The 25,895-nt window shown below is 40.6% G+C and overlaps 1 protein-coding gene across 4 annotated transcripts in view; it reads right to left on the minus strand.

Annotated features, from left to right (window-relative positions):
• Positions 1–21,667, minus strand: part of PDS5A (PDS5 cohesin associated factor A) — a 126,870-nt gene extending 105,203 nt beyond the window's left edge. For all 4 annotated transcript variants that reach the window (XM_089911801.1, XM_089911800.1, XM_089911802.1 and 1 more), the window contains exons 1-2: positions 21,552–21,667; positions 20,516–20,696 (exon numbers count right to left, since the gene is read on the minus strand). In XM_089911801.1, coding sequence (XP_089767927.1) covers positions 20,516–20,656 — 141 coding nt within the window. In that variant the 5' untranslated portion in view covers positions 20,657–20,696; positions 21,552–21,667. The remainder of the gene's footprint in view (positions 1–20,515; positions 20,697–21,551) is intronic.
• Positions 21,668–25,895: the final 4,228 nt, after the last annotated feature.

The following is a 25,895-nucleotide window of genomic DNA, read 5'->3' on the forward strand; positions in this document are numbered from 1 at the left end:
CCGCAGGCCTAGAGCCCGAGCTCCGCAACAAGAGAAGCCACCGCAACGAGAAGCCCGTGCACTTCAACGAAGAGTAGTCCCCGCTCACTGCAACTAGAGAAAGCCCCCGCACAGCAATGAAGACCCAACGCAGCCCAAAATAAATGAATAAATGAATTTATTTTAAAAAATGAACTGGAGAGATAAAAGCCTCACATCTTTCCAAAAAAATATTCTTTTAAATGTTAAGATCCCTTTAAGGCAATGAAAAAGGTTCAACTGAGAGAGCTGTGATTTACAAGCCACCTTCCAACATCAGGAAAGAGAATAACTGAAAGGGAAGACACATAATCGCCCTAGACAATGTAAGCCAAGTAAGCTACCCATGGCTTTTTCTATATAACCACTGGGCATTGACATCTATAGCATATAGACTTCTCTTCCTCCTGTAAGTTCTAAGCAAACATAGAGGGGCAAAAAAGAGTCACCCAGAGAAACTAAGGGAGACTGCAAAGGTTCAAAGACAGGACAATCTTTTGCAAGGCAAAATGCATGCCTTTTACAAAGTGAAAAAGTCCCAAGGAATTGTAAGACCACAAAACTAAAGCCTAGGCCTGGGGGGAAAAACACATTAGCTTGTAGTGTGTGTAGTCTATAACCCTTAACTATGACTATGGGGGACGGAGGGAGAGAGTCTTAACATACCCATTCTCAACAGAGGAAAAAACTTCAAAGAAAAGATTTTATATAGGTTACATTGTTGGTAAGAAGAGGATCCAGGATTTAGACGTAAATCTTCAGATTCTCAATTCAGAATTTCCAGACTAAGAATTTAAATTTACAATTCACTCTAGATCAAAGATCCAATTAATATCCCAGCATTATACTTCCTTATTCACAGAGTGACTACATGCCCCAATTTGCCTCAAATACTTCATACCTGTTGTCTCAGAATTACTGAAAGCATCTCTCACTAATTTATCTCATCAATGTTTTTCATCTTCATCCTACTTCAGTCACATCTTTAACCTCATTACAAAGTGTTTTACCTCTTAAAAAGTTTCCTTTTTAGGGACTTCCCTGGTGGTCCAGTGGTTAAAAATCCTTTTAGAACATTCCACCCCTAACTCCTTCATTTCTTGTTCTCACTAAATCTACTCATTGCCTTCAATATGAATTCTAAATCTTCAATCATATTCTACAGGCCCCTCCTGCCTTACTTACCTCCCTGTCTGCCTACACCCAAGTGTAGCCATTTCAGTCAAACTCTAATAGTATTGCGCCTACAGCCATCCCAGATTTTGGTAATTTTTTGATTGTCAATCTCCAATCCAGAGTGGTTCCTATTGGCTGAGTCCACTGAGACAACAATGCTACGGACTGATGAGCATACACACTCATTCTACCCTGATCTCTGAAACTGATCTCCTCCTTAGAGCACAAAAAGAACACAAATTAAATTCTGGATTTATTCAGACCATGTGTGTGAGTTCTGTTCTACCTCTCAATGGATATGTGACTTGAATAAATAAATAAGTCCTTCTTTGTCTATAAAACAAAGATAATAATACAATCTTAAAAGATTATATTTTGAGATAACAGACATGAAGTTCCCAGCCTAGTGTCTGGCATACATGGGTCCATGATAAATTAAAATTACCATATTTATTAATTCTAACACCCAAATTTTAAGATGTCTGATACTCAGATGTGTCTTAAAAATCAGTGATCTTAGAAAAAGTCACAGCTGGAAGTAAGTGTAAGAAGTGCTGTTGCTGGCGCTTGTATAAACTTCAGTTTGAAAACCCTGGGCTGACAATGCCTGACAATATCTAGAAAAGCACTAGCACCAAATCCTGCAGCATTAAGTGTTTAATGACTTGGAAGAACATCTCAGAAACAACATTGGGGCACTTTTTAAAAAAATATCTTTATTGGAGTATAACTGCTTTACAATGGTGTGTTAGTTTCTGCTGTACAACAAAGTGAATCAGCTGTAAGTATACATATATCCCCACATCCCCTCCCTCTTGAGCCTCCCTCACCCTCCTTATCCCACCCCTCTAGGTCATCACAAAGCATCAAGCTGATCTCCCTGTGCTATGCAGCAGCTTCCCACTAGCCATCCATTTTACATTTGGTAGTGTACATATATCAATGTTACTCTCTCACTTCGTCCCAGCTTCCTCTTCCCCCGCTGTGTCCTCAAGTCCGTTCTCTATGTCTGCATCTTCATTCCTGCCCTGGCACTGGGTTCATCGGTACTGTTTTTGTAGATTCCGTATATGTGCATTAGCATACAGTATTTGTTTTTCTCTTTCTGACTTACTTCACTCTGTATGACAGACTCTAGGTCCACCCACCTCATTACAAATAACTCAATTTCATTCCTTTTTATGGCTGAGTAATATTCCATTGTATATATGTGCCATATCTTCTTCATCCATTCATCTGTCGATGTACATTTAGATTGCTTCCAAGTCCTGGCTATTGTAAATAGTGCTACAATGAACACTGTGGTACATGACTCTTTTTGAATTATGGTTTTCTCAGGGTATATGCCCAATAGTGGGATTGCTGGGTCATATGGTAGTTCTATTTTTAGTTTTTTAAGGAACCTCCATACTGATCTCCACAGTGGCTGTACCAATTTACATTCCCACCAACAGTGCAGGAGGGTTCCCTTTTCTCCACACCCTCTCCAGCATTTACTGTTTCTAGATTTTTTTGACGATGGCCATTCTGACTAGTGTGAGGTGATACCTCACTGTGGTTTTGATTTGCATTTCTCTAATGATTAGTGATGTTGAGCATCTTTTCATGTGTTTGTTGGCAATCTGTATGTCTACTTTGGAGAAATGTCTGTTTAGGTCTTCCACCCATTTTTGGATTGGGTTATTTGTTTTTTTGATATTGAGCTGCATGAGCTGCTTGTATATTTTGGAGATTAATCCTCTGTCAGTTATGGGGCACTTTTTCAAGATATTCGGTATCATTAATACTTCTGACAACAATTATACTGTGTGGGAAAACACAAACATCAACATCTAGTCAAAAATAAGATTTAGAAGGGTCAAACTGAATGTGAAGATTTTTAGGACTAACAGCCAAATTATTTCAATTTTATTTTCCTTTACATGTGTAAAATATGAAATTTAAGTTAACCCTTGAGTTAGACTATTCAGATGGAATAGTGTTTGAACTAAAAAACCAATAACATCACCCAGAATAGGGTATTTGTCACCTAGGGACTGGATATTGCATAACTACTGAGACTATCTGGAAAGAGGTGAGAACATCCTCATTTTTAAAAGAAGGATAGCTGTATCTTGTTAGGTGGAAACATGAAACAAGTTTTCTTGTTCTACTGAAGTTCACATATCAGAATAGTATGCTAATTATTTACACAGTGTCTCTCAACTCCAAATCCACCTCCTCTATACTCTGTTCTCTGATGTTGAAACTGGGATTCTGGAAAATGCATTGCCTAGACTTCTTTGACAGGAAGGTGATTAGAAGGCAGGAATAGGAAAAAGAGAATTCCTTCTTGTTTTTCTTGCGATTCCTGCAAACATCACTCCAGTAGTCTTCAGCTTCTTTCCACACTCAACACCCCTTAACTGATAGTATTTGTTGTTAGTATTTTTAAACACTGAACGGCTTCAGAAAGTAGGTTTGGCTACTGGTGTGGGGCTGTTTCTCAATGAATTCAAGCTGTAACCAAAGGGCTGTTACGCACATCCATGTGAAAATTTAACATATTTCAATAACTAACATCCACTGAATCACAAGAAATGTCAAGCGCCTTCTTCCTGTGCTGCCAAAAATTATAATAAAAACTGAGATTTCCATTTCCATGCTCAAACTGCAATTCTAGCAGGATTTTTAGGACCTCAACACACATGCACAGGAAACTTCCACATTTCAAAGTCCATTTCAAATTGCAGTTGAGGAACTACCACCTAACCCTTCCACTGGAAGCTATTAATATGCAATGTAATGACATGCTAAAAGGCAATTATCAAGAGAAAAATATAAAATAATTCTATAAATGCCTTCCAAGCAATGAATATAATCAATTAAAATCATATGTTCATGAACTGATATCAATATTTGTAAGTTTCTGTGTGAAAAAACATTTTCAAATGAAATACACCACATTTCACTACAGATCAGCATTAACAGGTAAACATTTTTTTTTTTTTTTTTTTGCTGTACGCGGGCCTCTCACTGTTGTGGCCTCTCCCATTGCGGAGCACAGGCTCCGGACGTGCAGGCTCAGCAGCCATGGCTCACGGGCCCAGATGCTCCGCGACATGTGGGATCTTCCCGGACCGGGGCATAGAACCCGTGTCGCCTAGCATCAGCAGGCGGACTCTCAACCACTGCACCACCAGGGAAGCTCAATAGGTAAACATTTGAAATCAATTTTGGTGACAGAAAACACTAACTTTGAGCCCCAATTAAGTAAAATGTTAGTTCCACACCTTCCCCTCCAAAGAATTCCATTTTTCTCATTAGCAGACCCGTGTTACAAAAAAAAAAAAAAAGTACTGAATCACTATGTTTTGAATTTTGTTAAAAAAAATAAAAGTTCTTACTATGTAAGTATTTATACAGTATTCTCTTGACCCACAAAATAAATTTTTACTGACCCTTCACAGAAAAAATCCACCAATCCCAGGTATATACCCAAGATAAATGAGTCCTTACCACTACCAAAAACCATGTACATTATTCATAGAAGTTTTTTCATAAAAGCAAAAAACTACTAACCCAAATACCTATCAATAACAGTATGGATAAATAAATTTTGGTGTACTCATACAACGAAAATCACTACAACCCATAACAACATGGATGAATCTCAGACACAACGTTTAGGAAAAGAGTCAGACATAAAAGAGTACATACTGCATGATTTCATTTTTTTGATGGCAAGACTAATCTAAGTTGATAAAGATCAGAAGGGTCTCTATCTCTGGGGAAGGGAACATAAGGCAGCCTACTTCAGTGCCATCTTGATCTGGATAATGGCAATATGCATATATGTATGTAAAAATTAATAAAATGTTATACTTAAGGTTTATGAACTTTACTATATGTAAAAATTTATATATTTTTAAAAAGAGGAAATACACACACAGTTAATGCTATATAGATCATCTCCCAAATCCCTGTGATTTTACATTTTTCAGGCCATATCTGTGATTGAAAATAATAGAAGAGTTATAAACTTAAGAACAAATCAATAGGAATGACCAAATTTGAAGAACACAAAGAGAAATGACTGAAAAAAGAAAAAGAGGGCTTCCCTGATGGCACAGTGGTTAAGAATCCGCCTGCCAGTGCAGGGGACATGGGTTCGATCCCTGGTCCGGGAAGTTCCCACATGCCGCGGAGCAACTAAGCCCGTGTGCCACAACTACTGAGCCTGCGCTCTAGAGCTCGCAAGCCACAACTACTAAGTTCACATGCCACAACTACTGAAGCCCGCGCGCCTAGAGCCCGTGCTCCGCAACAAGAGAAGCCAACGCAATGAGAAGCCTGTGCACCGCAACGAAGAGTGGCCCCCGCTCACCGCAACTAGAGAAAGCCCATGCTCAGCAACGAAGACCCAACGGAGCCATAAATAAAACAGATAGATAGATTAATTAATTAATTAATTTTAAAAAAAGAAAAAAAAGAGCCCCAGTGATCTGAGGGCAATATAAAAAAAATCTAACATATGTGTAAGTGGAACCTGGAAAGAGGAAAAAAGGGGGGAGAAGGAAATAAAAAAAAGAAAAAACAGCTTGATGATATCATGACCCAAAATTCCCCAAATTTGGTGAAAGACATAAATTTATAGATCCAGGAAGCTCAGTGATTCCAAAGCAGGACAAGTATTTGGGAAACACAAACCTCAGGGCATCACAATGAAACTGCTGTACATCAAAGAAAAAGAGACACCTTTCAAAAGCAGCCAGAAAAAAATCTCACATTACATACAAAGAAACAAAAATACATATTACCACTGACTTCTCATCTGAAGCACTGGAGAACACAAGACAGTGGAATTACATTTTTAAAGCACTGAAACTGTCAACCCAGAATTTTATATCCAAAATGTAATATCCTTCAAAAATGAAGGTTAAATAAACATTTTCAGACAAATGAAAACTGAGTGAAATTATCTCAGCAAATCTTCACTAAAAGAAACACTAAAGGGAAGTTTCCCAGGCTGAAGGGATATATCATCAGGTGGAAAATCCAACATTTGAGAAAAAATGAAAAAAAGCACAAAAAATGGTAATAAGTGCATAAATATGAAAGACTACTTCCCTTGCATTTATTTAAAATACATATAACTGTTTAATGTGGGGTTTATAATGCATGTATAGCATAAAGGGTGGGGCTGTGATAAACGGACCCATACTAATGAAAAGTTCTTACATTTTACATGAAGTAGCAGAAAAATAAAAGTCTAAGACTATAAACAGTTAAGGATATGTATTGCAATCCCTGTACAACACAACCAGACAGACAGACATAGCCAGACAGATACACACACACAGAGTGAAAAGATATACCTATAAAATCAAAAATAATTAAAATGGAATTCTAAAAAATAGCAAATTAAGATAAAAGGCAGGGTTCCTTCCCCGGTGGTCCAGTGCCTAAGATTCTGCACTCCCAATGCAGGGGCCCTGGGTTTGACCCTTGGTCAGGCAACTAGATCCCACATGCCACAACTAAAAGATCTTGCATCCCGCAACAAAAGATTCTGCATGCCACAACCAGAAGAATCCCATGTGCCACAATTAAGACCGGACACAGGGCTTCCCTGGTGGCACAGTGGTTAAGAATCTGCCTGCCAATGCAGGGGACATGGATTCCATCCCTGGTCTGGGAAGATCCCACGTGCCGCGGAGCAACTAAGCCCGTGTGCCACAACTACTGAGCCTGTGCTCTAGAGCCCAAGAGCCACAACTACTGAGCCCGCGTGCCTAGAGCCCATGCTCCTCAACAAGAGAAGCCTGCGCACCACAACCAAGAGTATAGCCCCTGCTCCCTGCAACTAGAGAAAGCCGCAAACAGCAACAAAGACCCAACACAGCCAAAAATAAATAAAAATTAAAAAAAAAAGACCAGATGCAGCCAAATAAAATATAAATCAACATATATATTTTTTAAAAGATAAAAGGCAGGAAAAGAGGGAACAACAATAGATGAGACAAAAGGAAAAGTACAGGGCTTCCCTGGTGGCACAGTGGTTGAGAGTCCGCCTGCCGATGCAGGGGACACGGGTTCATGCCCCGGTCTGGGAAGATCCCACATGCCGCGGAGCGGCTGGGCCCGTGAGCCACGGCCGCTGGGCCTGCATGTCCAGAGCCTGTGCTCCGCAACGGAAGAGGCCACAACAGTGAGAGGCCCGCGTACCGCAAAAAAAAAAAGGAAAAGTACAAAATGGTAGACATATATCATCCACATATATCATCCAACCACATCAATAATATTAAATGTGAGTTATACACTCCAATTTAAAGGCAAAGATTGTCAAAACAGATTAAATATTTAAATATTAAAAAAAATGTTTTTAAAGCATGACCCAACCATATGCCAGATGCATTTAAAATATAAAGACACATAAGTTGAAAACAAAAGGGTATAAAAACATATAATGCATACAGAAACTGTAAAAGGTGCAATTTAGAAATCAGGAACATTTCATAATGCTAAAAGGGTCAACTCTTGGTAATGTCTAACAATCCTAAATGCACATGTGCCTAACAACAGAATTTCAAAACAAATGAAAGAATAACTGACAGATTTAAAGGGAGAAATAGACAATTCCACAATCACAATTTGAGGCTTTATCACTCTTTCTCAGCAACAGAACTAGACCAAAACTTTTCAGAATTAGAAAAGACTTGATGATGAATAACGAGCTCAATCTCCTGGCTTAAAGAACATTACTTGACCCTATAGAACACTACATTCAACAACAGCAAAATATACATTCTTTTCAGGTATACATGGTATGTCTGCCAGGATAGGCCATGTACTGGGCCAAAAAAACAAAGCTTAATAGGTTTCAAAAGACTAGACCTTAAAAGTATGCTTTCTGGGGGACTTCCGTGGTGGCACAGTGGTTGAGAATCCACCTGCCAATGCAGGGGACATGGATTCGATCCCTGGTCTGGGAAGATCCCACATCCCGTGGAGCAGCTAAGCCCATGTGCCACAACTACTGAGCCCACGTGCCACAACTACTGAGCCCACGTGCCACAATTACTGAAGCCTGCACTCCTAGAGCCTGTGCTCCGCAACAAGAGAAGACACCACAATGAGAAGCCCACACACTGCAACTAACAGTAGTCCCTGCTCACTGCAACTAGAGAAAGCCTGCACACAGCAATGAAGACCCAACGCAGAGAAAAATAAATAAAATAAAAATTTTTTAAAAAGGATGAAAACTGAATATAGTAGACAAGATTATATAACATGATTTCCAAGAGATCTAAAAATATTTTCATTTTATTACTGCCTGATGCTTTTTATCACGTTCTTCAAAGCTATTTAGGTATATGCTTCAAGAAGAAAATCATTTTGAAACTTCTGCCAGAAACAAAGCAGTCTCCTGATATACACTGACTCAGTCCTTATAAATCTTAAACACTTTTATTCAATGATTTTCTTTTTGCAGATAAGAAATTCACCTCTACTAATTTTATAGTGGCTAGATGAAGGCTATTCAATTCAACAAACATTTGAAATTATAGGAAATAATACATGGCCACTGAACTTAATTTTCAAGTACTGAAATAATTTGAGGGCCTTCCCTGGTGGTACAGTGGTTAATAATCCGCCTGCCAATGCAGCAGACATCAGTTCCTTCCCTGGTCTGGGAAGATCCCACGTGCTGCAGAGCAACTAAGGCTGTGCGCCACAACTACTGAACCTGTGCTCTAGAGCCCGCAAGCCACAACTCCTGAGTCCGCATGCCACAACTCCTGACCTGCATGCTGCAACTACTGAAGCCTGCACGCAGCAATGAAGACCCAATGCAGCCAAAAATAAATAAAAATTAGAAAAAAAAATAATTTGGCATCAAATTACAATTAATGTTTACTTGAATTCCTACTACAGAAATTCCAGGAAATTTTGGAAAAACATGCACTGAATATATATAATAAAAATCTGGCACTTCCCTGGTGGCAAAGTGGTTAAGAATCCGCCTGCCAATGCAGGGGACACAGGTTCCATCCCTCGTCCGGGAAGATCCCACATGCCGCAAAGCAACTAAGCCCATGTGCCACAACTACTGAAGCCCATGTGCCTAGAGCCTGTGCTCCACAACAAGAGAAGCCACCGCAATGAGAAGCCCGCGCACCACAACGAGTAGTAGCCCCCACTCACTGCAACTAGAAAAAGCCCGCGTGCAGCAACAAAGACCCAACGCAGCCAAAAATAATAAATAAATATATAAATTTACTTTTTTTAAATCCAATTCATATTGTTATAATCTAGTACATAAAATTCTACTAACTGTTCTTAAAATTTTACTCATCCACAGCCTTCACACCTAGTATCACGTGACTAAACTCTCAGCAACCAACAGATTCATTCAGACAGTATCAATTAGAAGTGGATTACTGTTCAACCAAAGATACTATCTGGTCTGGATGTGAGGATAAAAAATCTCCACAAATTGGCCTCAAAGAAGGGTGGTATTCATGTGCTTCAAAAACTCCTTGGTCACCTAGCTTTGCTAATCATGCAAAACCACAATGTAGACATATCACTCTTTAGCTCTATTTTTTTTTTAGCTATTTTTTTTTTAAATACAAATTCCTCTGTCATTTAAGGATTCTACCAATTTCATTGGTAACTTCCTCTTTTTTCCTCTCAACTACTCTTTTAGGATGCTTTAGTTCTAGCAAAACTATTTTACTCATTTTCTTCAAACACACCAAGCATGCTTCTGTCTCTTTGTCCCTGCTATTTATCTGTTTGAAATGTTTTACCACCTATTTGCTTACCAAAGTCTAAGCCTTCAAATCCCAGTACAACTGTCACCTTTTCCTTGAAACTTCTCTTGACCACCAAAATTCTTAGTAGCTCTTTATCCAAAGAAACAGATACAATCCTAGCACATAACTGACATTTAACTTATGATATAATAATCTCAAATATCCTTCATATAAACGGAAATCCATTCCAGTGTTATTCCTCGTATAAATCCAGGTTCCCCTAATGGACTAATGCTATTTAAGGGCTGGCTTTATCAGCACTAATCACAGGGCCCCTATTTGGTAGGAATTTTTAAGTGTTTGATCTTAATAATAATTTTATAATATAACATGAAAAACAACACATATATTATGGCAGTTCCCAACTTTTAAAATATCACATAATATACAAAAAACGATGTAATATTTGTAATCTCCAAAGGCTGAGGGACTCTGTATTTAGGCATACTTACAACTGTGTACAGTATCAGTTGGGAAGATCTGTACTAATGTAAAAGACCAAATGCCAACAGCAAGGGAAAGAAATTTAGTTAAACTCCTTCGTTATGTTTGTGTTTAGATTTCTATTACAACCGTTACCTAGAAACGTCTCGATTTGTTGTCTTCAGCAAATAAAAACTTGTTATGCTTTTATATCATGTATAAACTCCACTCATTTTATCTTTCTGACCAGTGAATTCAACTGGACATAATTCTATATGCCAACAACCTCAGCCAAAGTAGTATTTAATTTAAATAATTAACTCTGAAAATAGAAGCTAATAGGAACAAAATTCATTAATGCTTTAAGCCTATTCTCCTACTGTGAACACAAAGCACTTTTTCCCTTGGACATCTACAGATTTCTGATAATTGGAAAATAAATCACGGCACTGGCATTTTACATGCCAATGCCGTTATTTATTTCATTTATGATTTTTAATAATAAGCCTTCACCTCATTTCTATTTAACTCAAGATCTTGAATAAAGACCTAAGTGAGTCTTGATGATTTCAACATCATCTTTGTTCCTAAAATTCTGTCTCCATCTCTACCCCACCCACCCTCATTTCCTTAAACATATTAAAAAAGTCACTCAATTCCTTTTGAGTTTCTAAGGAAATCTAAATAGGGTTCTTATCCTTTTGAACCTCAATGGAGCACTTATATTTAATCATTCTCATAAAGAACTTCTCTTGTTGCCAGGAGGCAATAAAATGGCTTTTTGGGGCAAGAGTTAGTTTGCCAATTTGCTACTTTAAAAGTAGGCATTACTTGACAATACATTACTGAGAGGCTGGACACTCATACTTACTTGCTGGTGGAAGTACAAAATGGTACAACCCATATGAAGGAGAATATGACCACCTCTAACAAAAACTCAGAAATGTACCCTTTGGCCCAACAATCCTAGGAACTTACCCTAAAGATACACTTCCACAAATACAAAGCAATGTGTAACAAGGTTATTCACTTCAGCATTACTTGTAATAGGAAAATATTACAAGCAATCTCAAATCAACAATGAGAGCCTAGTTGAGTAAACTATGGCACATCTACACATAGAATACTATAACACCATGAAAATGAATTTAAAGACATTTCCAGATACGGTGTGATTTCCAAGACATATTGGGTGAAGAAAGCAAAGCACAATAGAGTATATATAGTAGTTTATCTTTTAAGAAGAATGGCGGTAACACAGAAAGGATAAACCAGAAACTAATGAAAATGATTATCTACAGAGGGGAGGTGGGTGGAAATGAGGTGGAAAGGATAAAGATGGGAAGAAGACTTCTAGAAGTGTAAGTTTTTCTATAGTTTTGACTCTTGAACCATGTAGAATTAAATAAAAAGAACGAACAATGTAATTCCTAAAACTGAATACACTCCTACAACTGAACAATAAAACAAATAACCTGATTAAAAAATGGGCAAAGGACTTGAATAGACATTTTTCTAAATAAGATACACAACTGGCCAGTAAGCATGAAAAGATGCTCAACATCACCAGTCCTCAGGGAAACACAAATCAAAACCACAACGAGACATTACCTCATACCTGTTAGGACGGCCACTATCAAAAACACAGAAAATAAGCACTGATGTGGAGAAACTGAAACCCTTGTGTACTACTGGTGGAAAGGTAAAATGAAGCAGCTACTATGGAAAACAGTATGAAGGGGTTCCTCAAAAATGTTTAAATAGAATTATCATATGACCCAGCAATCCCAGCTATATCCAAAAGAATTGAAAACAGGATCTCAAAGAGATATACGCACACCCATGTTCACTGCAGCATTACTCACGATAGCTGAAAGGTGGAAGCAACCTAAACTTCCATTAATGGATAAAGAAAGTGTGGTAGATATACACACTGGAATACTACACAGCCCTAAAAAAGAAGAAAATCCTGTCATATGCTACAAAATGGATAAACCTTAAGGACTTCATGCTAAGTGAAATAAGCCAGTCACTAAAGGACAAATACCATATGATTCCACATTTATATGTGAGGTATCTAAAGTAGTTAAACTCCTAGAAACAGGAAGTGGTCACTAAGGGCTGAGGGGGATGGGGGAAAGGGAGTTGTTCAGTGGGTACAGAGTTTCAGTTTTACAAGATGAAAACTTTCTAGAGATCTGTAGTATTGACAATGTACATATAGTTAACACTATTGTACTGTGTACACTTAAAAATGGTTAAGATGGTTTTTGTTATGTTTTCTACAACAATAAAAAAAAAATCAAGCAAAGATAATACTCGTCAGTAGAAATGAAGAGTCCAGTCCACAAGAGTGAATGTTATGTATGTATGTGTATATACATATAAAATTGAATACAAACAGGAAAACATAAACCAATTGTTGGGACTTCCCTAGTGGCGCAGTGGTTAAGAATCTGCCTGCCAATGCAGGGGACACGGGTTCCATCCCTGGTCCAGGAAGATCCCACGTGCTGCAGAGTAACTAAACCCGTGCTCCACAACTACTGAGCCTGCACTCTAGAGCCTGCAAGCCACAACTACTGAGCCCACGCCCTGCAACTACTGAAGCCCGTGCGCCGCAACTACTGAAGCCCATGCTCTGCAACAAGAGAAGCCGGTTCACCACAACAAAGATTAGCCCCCACTCGCCACAACCAGAGAAAGCCCATGAGCAGCAACGAAGACCTAACACAGCCATCAATCAATCAATCAATCAATCAATCAATCAAGGGCTTCCCTGGTGGCGCACTGGTTGAGAGTCCGCCTGCCGATGCAGGGGACAAGGGTTCGTGCCCCAGTCCAGGAAGATCCCACATGTTGTGGAGCGGCTGGGCCTATGAGCCATGGCCGCTGAGCCTGCGCATCCGGAGCCTGTGCTCCGCAACGGGAGAGGCCACAACAGTGAGAGGCCCGCGTACAGCCAAAAACAAACAAACAAAAAAACCAAATCAATCAATCAATCAAGGCAACATTTTATAACCACCAAAGTGGGTGCTAAAACAGTTGAGTAAGAATTGTTGGAAAACAAATTATTCTTAAAAACTATTTATTACCTTAAATATCACTTATTAATTGCAAAGGGAGGGAAATACCTTTACAATGCAGAGGGCTGTACACAAGTGATCAAACTTAGCAAAGCCAATAGGACAAAATGACATTATATGTCTCCTGATATGATGCTAAGGGAACTACACAACACCAATTGTGTAGTATACTTGCCAAAAAAGGTTCAATTTGAATCTAAGTATGAGGAAATAAGACAAAACAGATTATGAACTCTTATAAGACAAATGCTTCAAAAAATGTCATGAACAACACACCCCCAGAAAATGAGAGGACTTTCTCGATTAAAACAGACAAAAGAGATGTAATAAATGCATGTGATCCTATACTGCAACTTGGATAGAGGAAGAAAAATTCAACTTTTAAAAAGTCATTTTTAGGGCAGCTGAGGGAATTTTATTACGGATAGCATAACAGATATCACTGTATCAATGTTAAATTCCTTGAGTGTGATAATGATAATTGTTATAAAGTAGGAGAATATCCTTGTTCTAAGAAGACTGCTGAAGCATTCAGAGGTGGAATGTAATGACAGATGCAAGTAACTCTCAAACAAAAATGTATGTTACATCTGTCTCCCTCCGTGTGTGTGTGTGTGTTTGGAGAAACATTAAAGCAAGCAAAAGTAACAAAATGTTAGCAACTGGTGAATCTAAATGAAGGGATGACTGTTGAAGGTACAACTTTTCCAACTTTTCTCGAGGGATAAAATGTCTCAAAATAAGAAGTTAAAATGGATTTTTTTTAAAAAAGAGAGAAGGGGGGAATCATCATTATGATTGGCCAGTGATACTTTCTAGTAAAAATTCAAAAAATGTAAGAAACAAGTTCTAGGATCAAATCATGAACCTCCCCCATAATTCTTCCCTAACTAGCACGTAAAAAAGTTCCTACAATTTTTTTCTTAGAGTATTTAAAATAAATTTTACAAATCTAGCAAATTGGCTGCAAATATATACTGTTGTTTCTGAGATTAAATGTTTTACAAATGTATGACTATAGCTACATAGTACACTTTGACTTATCATGAGAGCTCCTGTGGTAGATTAAAGATGGCTACAAATTCTTTCCTACTTCTTCCATTGAGAAGTAGGGTCAAATTTTCTCTCCTTGAATGTCAGCTGTGGTATGACTACTTTAAACCGTAGAATAAGGTAGAAGTGCCACTGCCAATTCTGAATAAAGTCTTTAAAAGTACTGGCAACTTCCTCCATAGTGTCTTGGAACCCTGAACCCAACTACCCTGCTGGAGAGACCATATGGAGAAGCCTTAACACTGCATCATAGACAAGAAGAAGGGCCCAGCTGAGTCCAGTCTTTCCGCTGTTCCTACTGAGGTACCAAGTGTTTGAGAGAAGCCAGTGTGTATATACTTCACCAGTCTAATCACCAGCTGAATACCAGTGAGTGAGCCCAGTATGCAATGTGGAGCAGAATAATCAAGCCAAGCCCTGCCCAAATTTCTAATCCACAAAACTGTGAGATAGTAAGAAAAGTTACCAACAGTAGGCAAAAAGTAGAAGTCACCCTAGTGTCCATCAATGGATGAAAGGATAAACAGATGTTATACACGTGAATTCTGACACATACTACGATACAGATAAACCTTGAAGACATTATGCCAAGTGAAATAAGCCAGTCACAAAAGCAGCAATATTGTATGATCCCACTTATATGAGGCTCCTAGAGTAGTCAAATTCATAGAGACAGAAAGCAGAAAGGTGGTTGCCTGGGCTGGGGGAAGGGGAGAATAGAGTTATAATTTAATGGGTACAGAGTTCAGTTAAGGATGATGAAAAGTTGTGGAGATGGATGATGAGGCTGCACAACAATGTGAATGTACTTACGGCACTCAACTGCACAACTAAAAATGATTAAAATGGTAGGGGCTTCCCTGGTGGTGTAGTGGTTAAGGATCCACCTGCCAACACAGGGGACACCGGTTCGAGCCCTGGTCCGGGAAGATCCTACATGTCGTGGAACAACTAAGCCCACGCACCCATAACTACTGAGCCTGCGCTCTAGAGCCCACAAGCCACAACTACTGAGCCCGTGTGCCACAACTACTGAAGTCTGCACGCCTAGAGCCTGTGCTCCGCAACAAGAGAAGCCACTGCAACGAAAAGCCCGCACACCACAACGAAGAGTAGCCCCCGCTCACTGCAACTAGAGAAAGCCTGCACACACCAACAAAGACCCAACACAGCCAAAAATAAATAAATAAATAGATAAGTAAATAAAATAAAAGCTGTGCTGCATGAAGTATTACTTCACAAATGTATATTGGCTATATTTTAGGACTTCATTTTAAGAAATCTTGCCTCTCCATTTAACTTCTTAATTACTCAGCAGAATCTTCTGCATTAATACAAATATTAAAGATATAAACAAAATTCAGACTAGGAATTACATACTGAATTATGAGCAAAATTAGCATACTATGTGGCAATTAGTGATAAATAAAAGTTATTTATGCAAGTGAAAATAATTACAACAAATCAAGTATTTCTGAGGTCCACCTGAGGGGAAGAAAAATGAAAGAATTCATGGCCTTCCTGCCCCTAATCTATTCCTCCCCTCTTCCAACCTAGGTTTGATGGGAAAAGGGAGATGTCCTACCTAAATCAAGCTCACCATACCCCAATTCCTACTGAACTATCCAACAGGCCAGACTATAGAAAGTAGAAGCACGAGCATGTGGAAGAGGGAGAATGGCTGACAGAAAGAGAAAGATTACAGAAAAATACAAAGAAAACACAGAAGTAACACCTAGTGGGAGAAAAGTGGGGGACATTTTCAGAACAATAAAACCCTATTATTTAATTTTTCCTAATTCTTAGTACCAAGGTAATAAGTATTTTGATTTGATTCTGTGACAGAATGAATATGGCAGGTTTGGGTATGGAGCTGTGGCTAGAGAACTGTCTGGGGCACTGAACTCTGAGAGCAGATAATAAGAAATGGATATAGTAACAAACTTCATCCTAATCCCTCCCTTTAAAAACGAAAGCTTTCAAGGGCTTCCCACTTCCAAAATAGCAAAAAAGGAAGAAAAAAAAAGTGTGTAGCACACAGCTTTGTAATACATGATCTGAGATAGACTGTGTATAACAAACTGTGGGCAGAAGCACTTAGGAACTTTGTACAACATTGTTTATAGGTGTATCCTGTTTATTAAACTTATCAGACATGATTTGCATTAGTTTCAGAATCCTTAATGAAATCTTGATGCTTAATATAACATTGGTATTAAAATGTCTGCTATCCTTGCAAACAGCCTTTGTATGAATTTTAATATTTCTGCCAATTAATATATATTTGTAATTTATCTAAATAACAAAACTGTTAATGATGGTTTTCAGCTTTATGTGACTAGGGTTGGTCACAACCTCTGAGACTCAGTTTCTTCATCCAGAAAATTAGAACAAAATGAAATAACCTCTAAGCTACCTTCTGGTCCTAAAATTCTAAATATCTGTGTTATCATCTCTAGTATGCAATCTCAGATAAAGTACTTAGCTGCAATTCAAAATATTTTCAAATTATCCTTCATCTTCAAAAATAAAAATATTTCTCTAAACCAGTATTAATACAAAGTATTCGAAGAGTAGTCCCCGCTCCACGAAAGCCCTAGCAGCAAAGAAGACACAACACAGCCAAAAAAAAAAAACCCAGAGTATTCATTCGTTCATTCAAGGAATATATGTTGAGAACCTATGTGGCAAGTATTAAACTTAGCACTGGGAGGATACAAAACTAAGCAAATAGATGTGATACCTATATTCATGAAGCTTACAGAGAAGCTGGGGAGACAAACCAAATAAACATATGCATAAATGTAATATCACATCTGTAATAAGTGATATGAAGGAATTAAAAGAATATATTAACAGGGAATCTAAGAGACTTCCCTTAATGAACTGAGAGGAAGAGTACGTATATGGGCTACATAATTCTAAATCTGTCTAGACAGAAATGAGCATGGCATGTTCAAGGAACTGACAGAAGGCCAGTGTGATTGGACATAAAAATATTTAAAGTAGTTCCTTGGAAACAGAAATTAAAACTTCTAAAATACAAAAGTATGTCTAAGTTCTTCCAAAGATATACTCTAAGAATTATTTTCAAGAAAGCTTCAAAGCATCACAATAATTTCTAATGTTAAAAAAAAAAACAAAAACGCTGTCCCATATCTCCCTGCAAAAGACCAAGTTAACTCTCATTGATCCCCTTCTCTTTTCACTTTACTGTTTTCAACTGCATAATAAAAATCACAACTTCTTTGTTCAACTTCGTTTACATTCCTTAGAAGAAAGCAGTTATAAGAATAAGAAGATACATGATGCTATTGCCCTGGCTCTGCCACTAACCTGTCCTATGGCTGACCTTGGTAAATGTTACCTGGCCACTTTGGGTCTAACGTTTGTTATCTGTGAAATAAAGGGAGTTCCAGAATTTCTTTTAGAATCCTTCTAACTCTAAAATTATGGTTCCACTGTAAAAATGCTTGTTCCAGTCTTGAAAACTGAAGAAAATGGACCAAACATCTCTGAATTCCACTAACCAAGATTTTGTTTGTTTGTTTGTTTTTGTTTTTAATTTTGGCTGCGTTGGGTCTTCGTTGCTGCACGCGGGCTTTCTCTAGTTGCGACGAGGGGGGGCTACCCTTCGTTGCGGTGTGTGGGCTTCTCATTGCGGAGCACAGGCTCTGGGCGTGCGGGCTTCAGTAGTTGTGGCACGTGGGCTCAGTAGTTGTGGCTCGAGGGCTCTAGAACACAGGCTTAGTAGCTGTGGCACACAGGCTTAGTTGCTCCGTGGCATGTGGGATCTTCCCGGACCAGGGCTCGAACCTATGTCCCCTGCACTGGCAGGCGGATTCTTAACTACTGCACCACCAGGGAAGCCCCACTGACCAAGATTTTACTTGCCTTTAAGCGCTTTTGTATTTATACAGCATTTGAACATTGTTACTGTGTTATAACAAACTACCAAATTTATAAAATTTATCCATAAATAACACCAAAGTTATCAAAAATACAGTTATATATTGTTTGAAACCTATACTTCCAACGAGACAGTAATACTTTAAACATGGATCCCTAAAATGTACAAAGTCAAAATCGACTTAGAAAGGCAGGAGGAAGACAGAATCATAATTCTTGAGAAAAGCAAAATTCTAGCAATAGGACATTCAAATTGTAATATGTGTATCAAATTTAACTTCCAAAAGAACTCATAAAAAATGAATATTCTAACCGTATGCTCATTCTAGACTTGGTGTCAATTTCTAGTTAACAATATTTCTGATATTTAATCTATTTCCAAATGGAAGATGTATATACGGTCATAACTTTTCTTTTTTTAACAAGATTATCCATCACTAGAATTCAACGTTTTGATATTCTTAATATGAAAATAAAAATTAAAGGACCTATAAATTTTTTAACTTAGCTTTATATTTCATAATTCATATTTCAGCATCTCAGAACACTTAAGAACAATAACAATATAACCTTAAGAAGCATCAATTAAGCACCCTACTTTATGTACAGTCTTTAATATCAAGGTTTATTTTAACGGACGGCATTGTGTCCCATTCCTTCCAAAGGGGCAACAAACCACAGAATCCAATTAGATTTTTAACAACAAACTACAGGAATACTTTAAATATTAATCACTCATAACATGGTAAACATTTACTAGGCACTATAAGTTCTAAAAGCAAAGGGGCAAGATTATTCCTTAAAATACATTTCACCAAGTGCCCAAGGTGAAGACTGGCAAAGTGTCAACATCGTTTCTTCCCTCACCTCCCACCAACACTGATTGATTCTAACACTGAAATGTGTCTTGTAACGTTCCCTATCACTCTATTCCCACTATCATAGCCCTACTTCATGATTTCAACATCTCTGACCTAGACTACTGTTAACAGTTTCCTAGCTGGACTCCCTGTCTCCAGTCTTACCCTGTTCCAATCCAGCCCCAATAGTGACAACCAAAACATCTTCAGCATTGCCAAATGTCTCCTGGGGGTCAAACATGTCCTGGTTGAGAAACACTGCATCAAGCTGATCCCTTAACAAGAACAGCACTTACTTTGTAAGGCTGTATACACAATCTATGTCCATGCAACAAAAAGCAAAAAATTAACTTACCTAAGGCTGAAACTTACAACCTTGACATTAGGACCACCATGCTTAAAAATACACTGACTCATAAAAAGAGCCATAATCACTCTCTCTTAAAACCCCTCTGGGGACTTCCCTGGTGGTCGGGGTTAAGACTCTGTGCTCCCAATGCAAGGGGCGCAGGTTTGATCCCTGGTCTGGAAACTAGATCCCCGCATGCCGCAACTTAAGACCCAGCACAGCCAAATAAATAAATATTTAAACAAACAAACACACACAAACCCCTCTGAACATGTGGACATAAATCATCATCTTACTTCAAGCCTGAATTATGAAAAGTCAGTATCTTCTGTCAAAGTTTAACCATACTATATACATATTTAAGCTTCTGGATGTTAGAAAATTGTGATAATTTTTAAAATGCCTTTTGTGCTTTGATAAATCAGTCTCCTCAGAAGTTGATGAAAACCTTCCTAAGCAAATTACTGCCTACCTTTAAGGCTGCAAGTTACTCTGCATAGTATTCTCGTAAATATTTCTAGAAAAAAAAAAAAAACTTAAAAAAACACTCGAATTCTTACACTTAAAAAAAAAAGTAAGATTAAAAAAGATCACACACACCCTTCTAATTTCCCATAATGATTATGCCCCTAACAGAAATCACCATTCAAAGATATAGCCAAGATAGAACAATACCTTTCAGAGGCGGTAAAAGAGAAAACGTAAAATATCTAAAAAAAAAAAAAGCCTTGGTCAGTGAAACTATTAAAGGCCAGGCCCAGCAGAGCTGTAATACCGCAGGAGAGAGCACCTCCTACCACAAACGTCTGAAATGTGAACATTCGGTCCAGAGGAGCTTACCTTCAGTCGTTTGATCATTTCGTCGGTGGTGATCTTGTCGGTGATCTCCTTTACCCCCGGAGGGTAAGCGATCTTCCCGTCGGCACTCACAACGCCACAGAGGGCAGGGGCAGGCTTCGGCTGCGCGGTCGAGAAGTCCATCCTGGGGGACAACTTTTCTTTCACAGTCCTCTACCGGCCTCTATCGGTCAGAAAACAAAAGTTCAGCGGGAAAGGGACGACTTTGTAACCTCTTTTTTCATTTCAAAAATCTTTAATCTGCAAAGGGCCCTTTCTCCCGGGAGGCCGGGGACTCGCGGCGGCCCCGCCACCCGCTCCTTCCCGGGGCTTGGATCCTGGCGGCCGCCGCGCCGCGCCCACCCACGCGGGCCCCTCCAACACCGGGCCCACTGGGCTCTCTGGCACCGGCGGCCGCGGGAAGCCCCGGGCAGCGCCAGGAGTTTCCCAGTCCTCCTTTCACAATGAAATCCACCCCCAAACACCGAAGTCCGAAGTTTGGCGGCTTTGAGAACCCGGCAAAGCCCCTAAAGCCCCCGCTCGGTCAGAGAGAAGCCTCGAGTCCCCGCCCGGCCGGTCCCCTCCGGGAAAGGAGACGCGAGGCCTATAGGGCTCGGCTTAGGCCGCAAAACTAGGGACCCAACCGGACCCACACGCAGCGGCTTCTCCCGGGGACGAACGCCCTTGCCGGGCAGAGCTGCTGAACCCCAGGCGTCCCCGCCACACTCCCGCCCCTCCCGTGTCCCGCTCCCCCACCCCCGCGGGAGGGGAAAACAAGCCGCCCTCCACCCCGAACCCCAAGCCAGGAAGCGGCTGACGCGGCTCCGCACTTCACATTTTGTTCCTTCAACTTCGGCTGAGGCTCCCCGGCGGCTTCTCTCGCCCCCGGCCACTCGGCGCCGCCGAGGCCTTACCGGCACCTCCGGGCAGCCCCGCCGGGCCTCGGTCCCGCGCCCCCACCCCCCACCCGCTCCAGTCTCCCCTTCCGTCCCCTCCCTCCACCAGCCGAGGGCGGGAGCCGAGCCGCCGCCGCCTTTACCTCCTCCTCATGCGGGCGGAAGGTGCATCGAGCGCCCGGGCCTCTGTCAGGTGGTTGCGCCGCCGCCCCTCTCCGGGCTGCACACAAAGCGGCTCCGCCGGTCCCGCCGCCGCCGCCGCCGCCCGCCCCGGAGCGGCGCTGGGGCTGGCGGTGCCGAGGAGGAGCAGTCGCCGCGGGGGGAGACGCGGGGCGAGTGAGCGCTGGGCGGGGAGACACTGCCGCTCTCCGTCTGGCCGAGGAAGAGCAGCCTCGGAAAAGGCTCCTCCGGGAGCGTGTGCTCGTGTGTTCGCCCCGGAACCCCGGGCCCGCCAGCCGGCACCTCGCGCCGGCCGGGTCCGCCAACCCGGACCCGGACGCCCCTCGCAGCGGCGCGCGCCCGGCAGTCCGTGCTCCGGGCAGCCGGCGCCTCTCGCACCCACCAGTCGGTCACGCGAGCGGTGCGGGAGCACGCGAGAGAAGGGCGCGCGCCTCGCTCCCGCCCCTTCCTCCGCAGGCCGTGCCTCCGCCTCCCTCGGGCCTGAGGCGGTGGCGCGCGGGGCAGACAGCGCCGCCACCCGGTTGGCGCCAAGACCTGCCGCGGCGAACGCCTCCGGGAGGACTAGACCCAAAAGGCGAGCGGAGGAGGAGCCCGGCTGGCGGGAAGCGAACCGGTCCCCGCGGCCCTGTGAGGGCAAGCGGGACGAACAGGGCTTTATCTTATGCCGCGGAGATGAGTTCATGACTTTTGGGGTTCACCCTGAGGGACGTGGACGGAAATGGTTGAAAAACGGCGAATTACTTGGTGAAAATGAACTGATTTCCTCCCCAGGGACGGAGGATCTACAAACTGAGGAAAAGTTTTGCAACATGGTACAACGTGGGCCGCTCATTCTTGTTCCTTCTGACAGCCACCACAGTTTGCCCTCCCCTCTTTAGATGTCTAAAATTAGTATTTTGAAAGCAGCAAAATATGAAAATAGCATTGAGTCTAGTAGTTCTTAAAGAAAGGTCTGAAACGTAGGATCCTGGGCTCCACTCCCAAACCTGGAGAATGAAGATCTATGAGACTGGAATCCAGAAATAAGCATGTTTACAAATTAGATAGATGGCTCTTGTGAATATGGAATAATTCATTTTTTTAAGTGTTAAGTATACCGAAGAATAACTTTCTTTCATCCAAAGGAAAGCCCAATGCAGTGGTGTTTGAGCAGTTTAATGTAAAAGAAAATTGAAGCAGATGAACCTCAGAAGCACGTACATAATTTCCGAAAATGAAGTTGAAAAAAGAACACAATAATGTGAAATAGCAGGCAGCTCTTGAAACTGACCACTACCATAGTTTAAAATTATATTCGATTATTTATTTAAATTATTCTTGATGGATATCCATCGGTCTTTTCCACATTCTTTGCTTGATCTTAAAAATATTATAGGTGCTGGGACTTCCCTGGTGGTGCCATGGATAGGACTCCACGCTCCCAATGCAGGGCGCCCGGGTTTGATCCTTGGTCAGGGAACTAGATCCCACATGCATGCCACAACTAAGAGTTCGCATGCTGCAACTAAGGAGTCTGCCTGCTGCAACTAAGACCCAGCACAACCAAATAAATAAATATTAAAAATTCTTTCTAAAAAAAAATATATAGGTGCTGCCCTCACTGAATTGTTTTTCAGGTATTCCACAAGGGAACAATCATCTTGGAATCTAACACACCACAGTTGCTGATTTGCTACAACTCTGCCCAAAAGTCAGAGCTTTGTTCTTGGGCATTTAGAGTAGCAGGCAGAATCCATTTAAGATTGTCTTCATCCAAACTATGAAATTGACCAAAACCTACACTCTTTTTAGGCTCTTCTCTCACATATGATTTTTAAAAATCTGTCACATTTAAATAGCTAAAGAGTGCTGCTTTTTGTTTTCATTCTTGCTCTAAGTAATTTACCCATAATTAAATGGAGTTTTGTATATACCCATAAGTTTTAATTTTATACAACTTATTACTTTTTTGATACTGTTTGATTTTATAAACACTCATAGGATAGTAAGCCCTAAGGATTATAACACATAAAAATGTTGAATTTATATAATTCTAAAATTCAGGAATTCTGAAATTCTTGTTTTTACTTTCTTTTTTTAAAAGTTTTCACTTAGTGTAAATGATAAGAGGTACATTCATTTGAGCAACAATTATTTAAAGAGGGCCTATTATGCAAGGCATTGTTTTGGGCACTGAGAAAAAAATCTGTAGTGGGGAAGTGGACAAAAATCCCTACCTGTTGTGGTAGAGCTTAATTTGTTTGGGGAGAGATAGACAAAAAAAATAAATAAATTGCTATGGAAGAAAATAAAGTAGAGAAGCAGGGGTGAGATGCAGACCACATATAACCTTTTAGGCCTTTGGCCTTTGGAAAGACTTTGGCATGTACTCTGAGATGGAAGTGTTTTAAAAAGAGAAATGATATTATATGATTTATGTTCTATGCGCTAGGCAACCTTTGACAAATTAATCTTTCTGTACCTCATTTTCCTCATCTGTAAAACAAGGATAATAGTTTCTATTTCAGAGGGTCATTATGAGGGATAAATAAGTTAACATTTGTAAAGTGCCTAGAATAGTAACTGGTACATACTAAGCTCCACATAATTTTTTTTTTTTCCTTTTGCGGTATGCGGGCCTCTCACTGTTGTGGCCTCTCCTGTTGTGGAGCACAGGCTCCAGACACTCAGACTCAGCAGCCATGGCTCACGGGCCCAGCCGCTCCGCGGTATGTGGGATCTTCCCGGACCGGGGCACGAACCCGTGTCCCCTGCATCGGAAGGCGGACTCTCAACCACTGCACCACCAGGGAAGCCCCCACATAATTTTTTAGTATATGTAAAATGAAAGAATCACTCTAGCTGCTGGGTTGAAAATAATGTAGAGATGCAAAAGTAAAAGTAGGGTAACCAAGTATAAGACAACTGCAAAAATCCCAAGGAGAGATGGTAATAAGAACTGGGTAATAACAGTGGAAGTGATGAAAAATGGTACAAGAAAAAGAGAGGAGTCAAGAAAGCAAGGATGGCTCCAAAGTTTTTGACCTGTGTAACTAGAAGGATGAACTTACCACTAACTGGGATGGGGAGGACTGTGCTTGGAACAGATTGAGAGTCAGAATGTCTTTTAGAATCTAAGCTATTTAAAAGTTAATTTAGGGCTTCCCTGGTGGCGCAGTGGTTGGGAGTCCGCCTGCCGACGCAGGGGACGGGGGTTCGTGCCCCGGTCTGGGAAGATCCTGCATGCGTGGAGCGGCTGGGCCCGTGAGCCATGGCCGCTGGGCCTGTGCGTCCGGAGCCTGTGCTCCGCAACGGGAGAGGCCACAACAGTGAGAGGCCCGCGTACCGCGAAAAAAATAAATAAATAAATTAATAATAATAATAAATCAATAAAAGTTAATTTAACAGTTACTCAGCTCCTGCAGTGGGTAAGGCATTATACTAGGCCCTAGGGAAATATTTAGAAAACAAGAAGGCAAAGTCCCTGATCTTGACAGGATCAGAGTCTAATGGAGGAATCACAGACATACAACGAAACATAATCAAGGCAAGGGTGTGATTTATATTATAATAGGGATTTACATTATATTGTCTGGGAGCCTCGGAAAGGGGTGCTATGGGAACTTCCCAGAGGAAGGGGCATTTGAGGCTGGGCGTTGGAGGGTGAGTTGTTGTGGTGAGTAGTTTTTGTGGGGAGCAATAGTTAACAGAGATAACCACAAGGTGAAAAAAAGCCTTGAGGTAATTAAGTGCAAATTCTTTTTGAGGAAAAGACTTTGATGTGATTAGAACAATAGTTTCATAAAAGAGTAGCTTGGCTTTGTGAGACTTATTCTACCCCCACTTAATTTCCATGAGCCCCTCTCCCATATACAAATGTACAAGCATACAATCTATGTACAAAATGGCATCCAATGCAGCTTCAGGACAAATCCCTAACCCCCTATTTCAATCATACTACCAACCACAAATTCTTCCTACATAGAAATTCTAGATCCAAACTCTAGGGCACTGCAACAGTGGAAATGTTCCACACTTGCATTGTCCAATACTGTAGGTACCAGTATAAAACACCTGAAAGGTGGCTACTACAATGAAAGAACTAAATTTTTAATTTAATTTAATTTAAAAAAATCTATGCAGCCATTAGTGGCTACTATATTTGACAGTGCAGCTCCGGAGTGAAAAGTTTGTAGGAGTGACTGACAGAAGATGAGGGTAGAGGATAAACTGTTCACCCTGAATGCTGCAGATGTTGAACAGAGTGGTAGTTTCAAAGGATGAATTGGGGTAATAGGAGACTAAAGACGTTTATAGTGAAAGTGAAT

The sequence above is a fragment of the Delphinapterus leucas genome, chromosome 5 (genome assembly GCF_059928025.1).
Source record: "Delphinapterus leucas isolate spDelLeu-1000000601 "Yukka" chromosome 5, BTC_Dleu_Yukka2, whole genome shotgun sequence".
In the NCBI taxonomy this organism is placed as follows: Eukaryota; Metazoa; Chordata; class Mammalia; order Artiodactyla; family Monodontidae; genus Delphinapterus; species Delphinapterus leucas.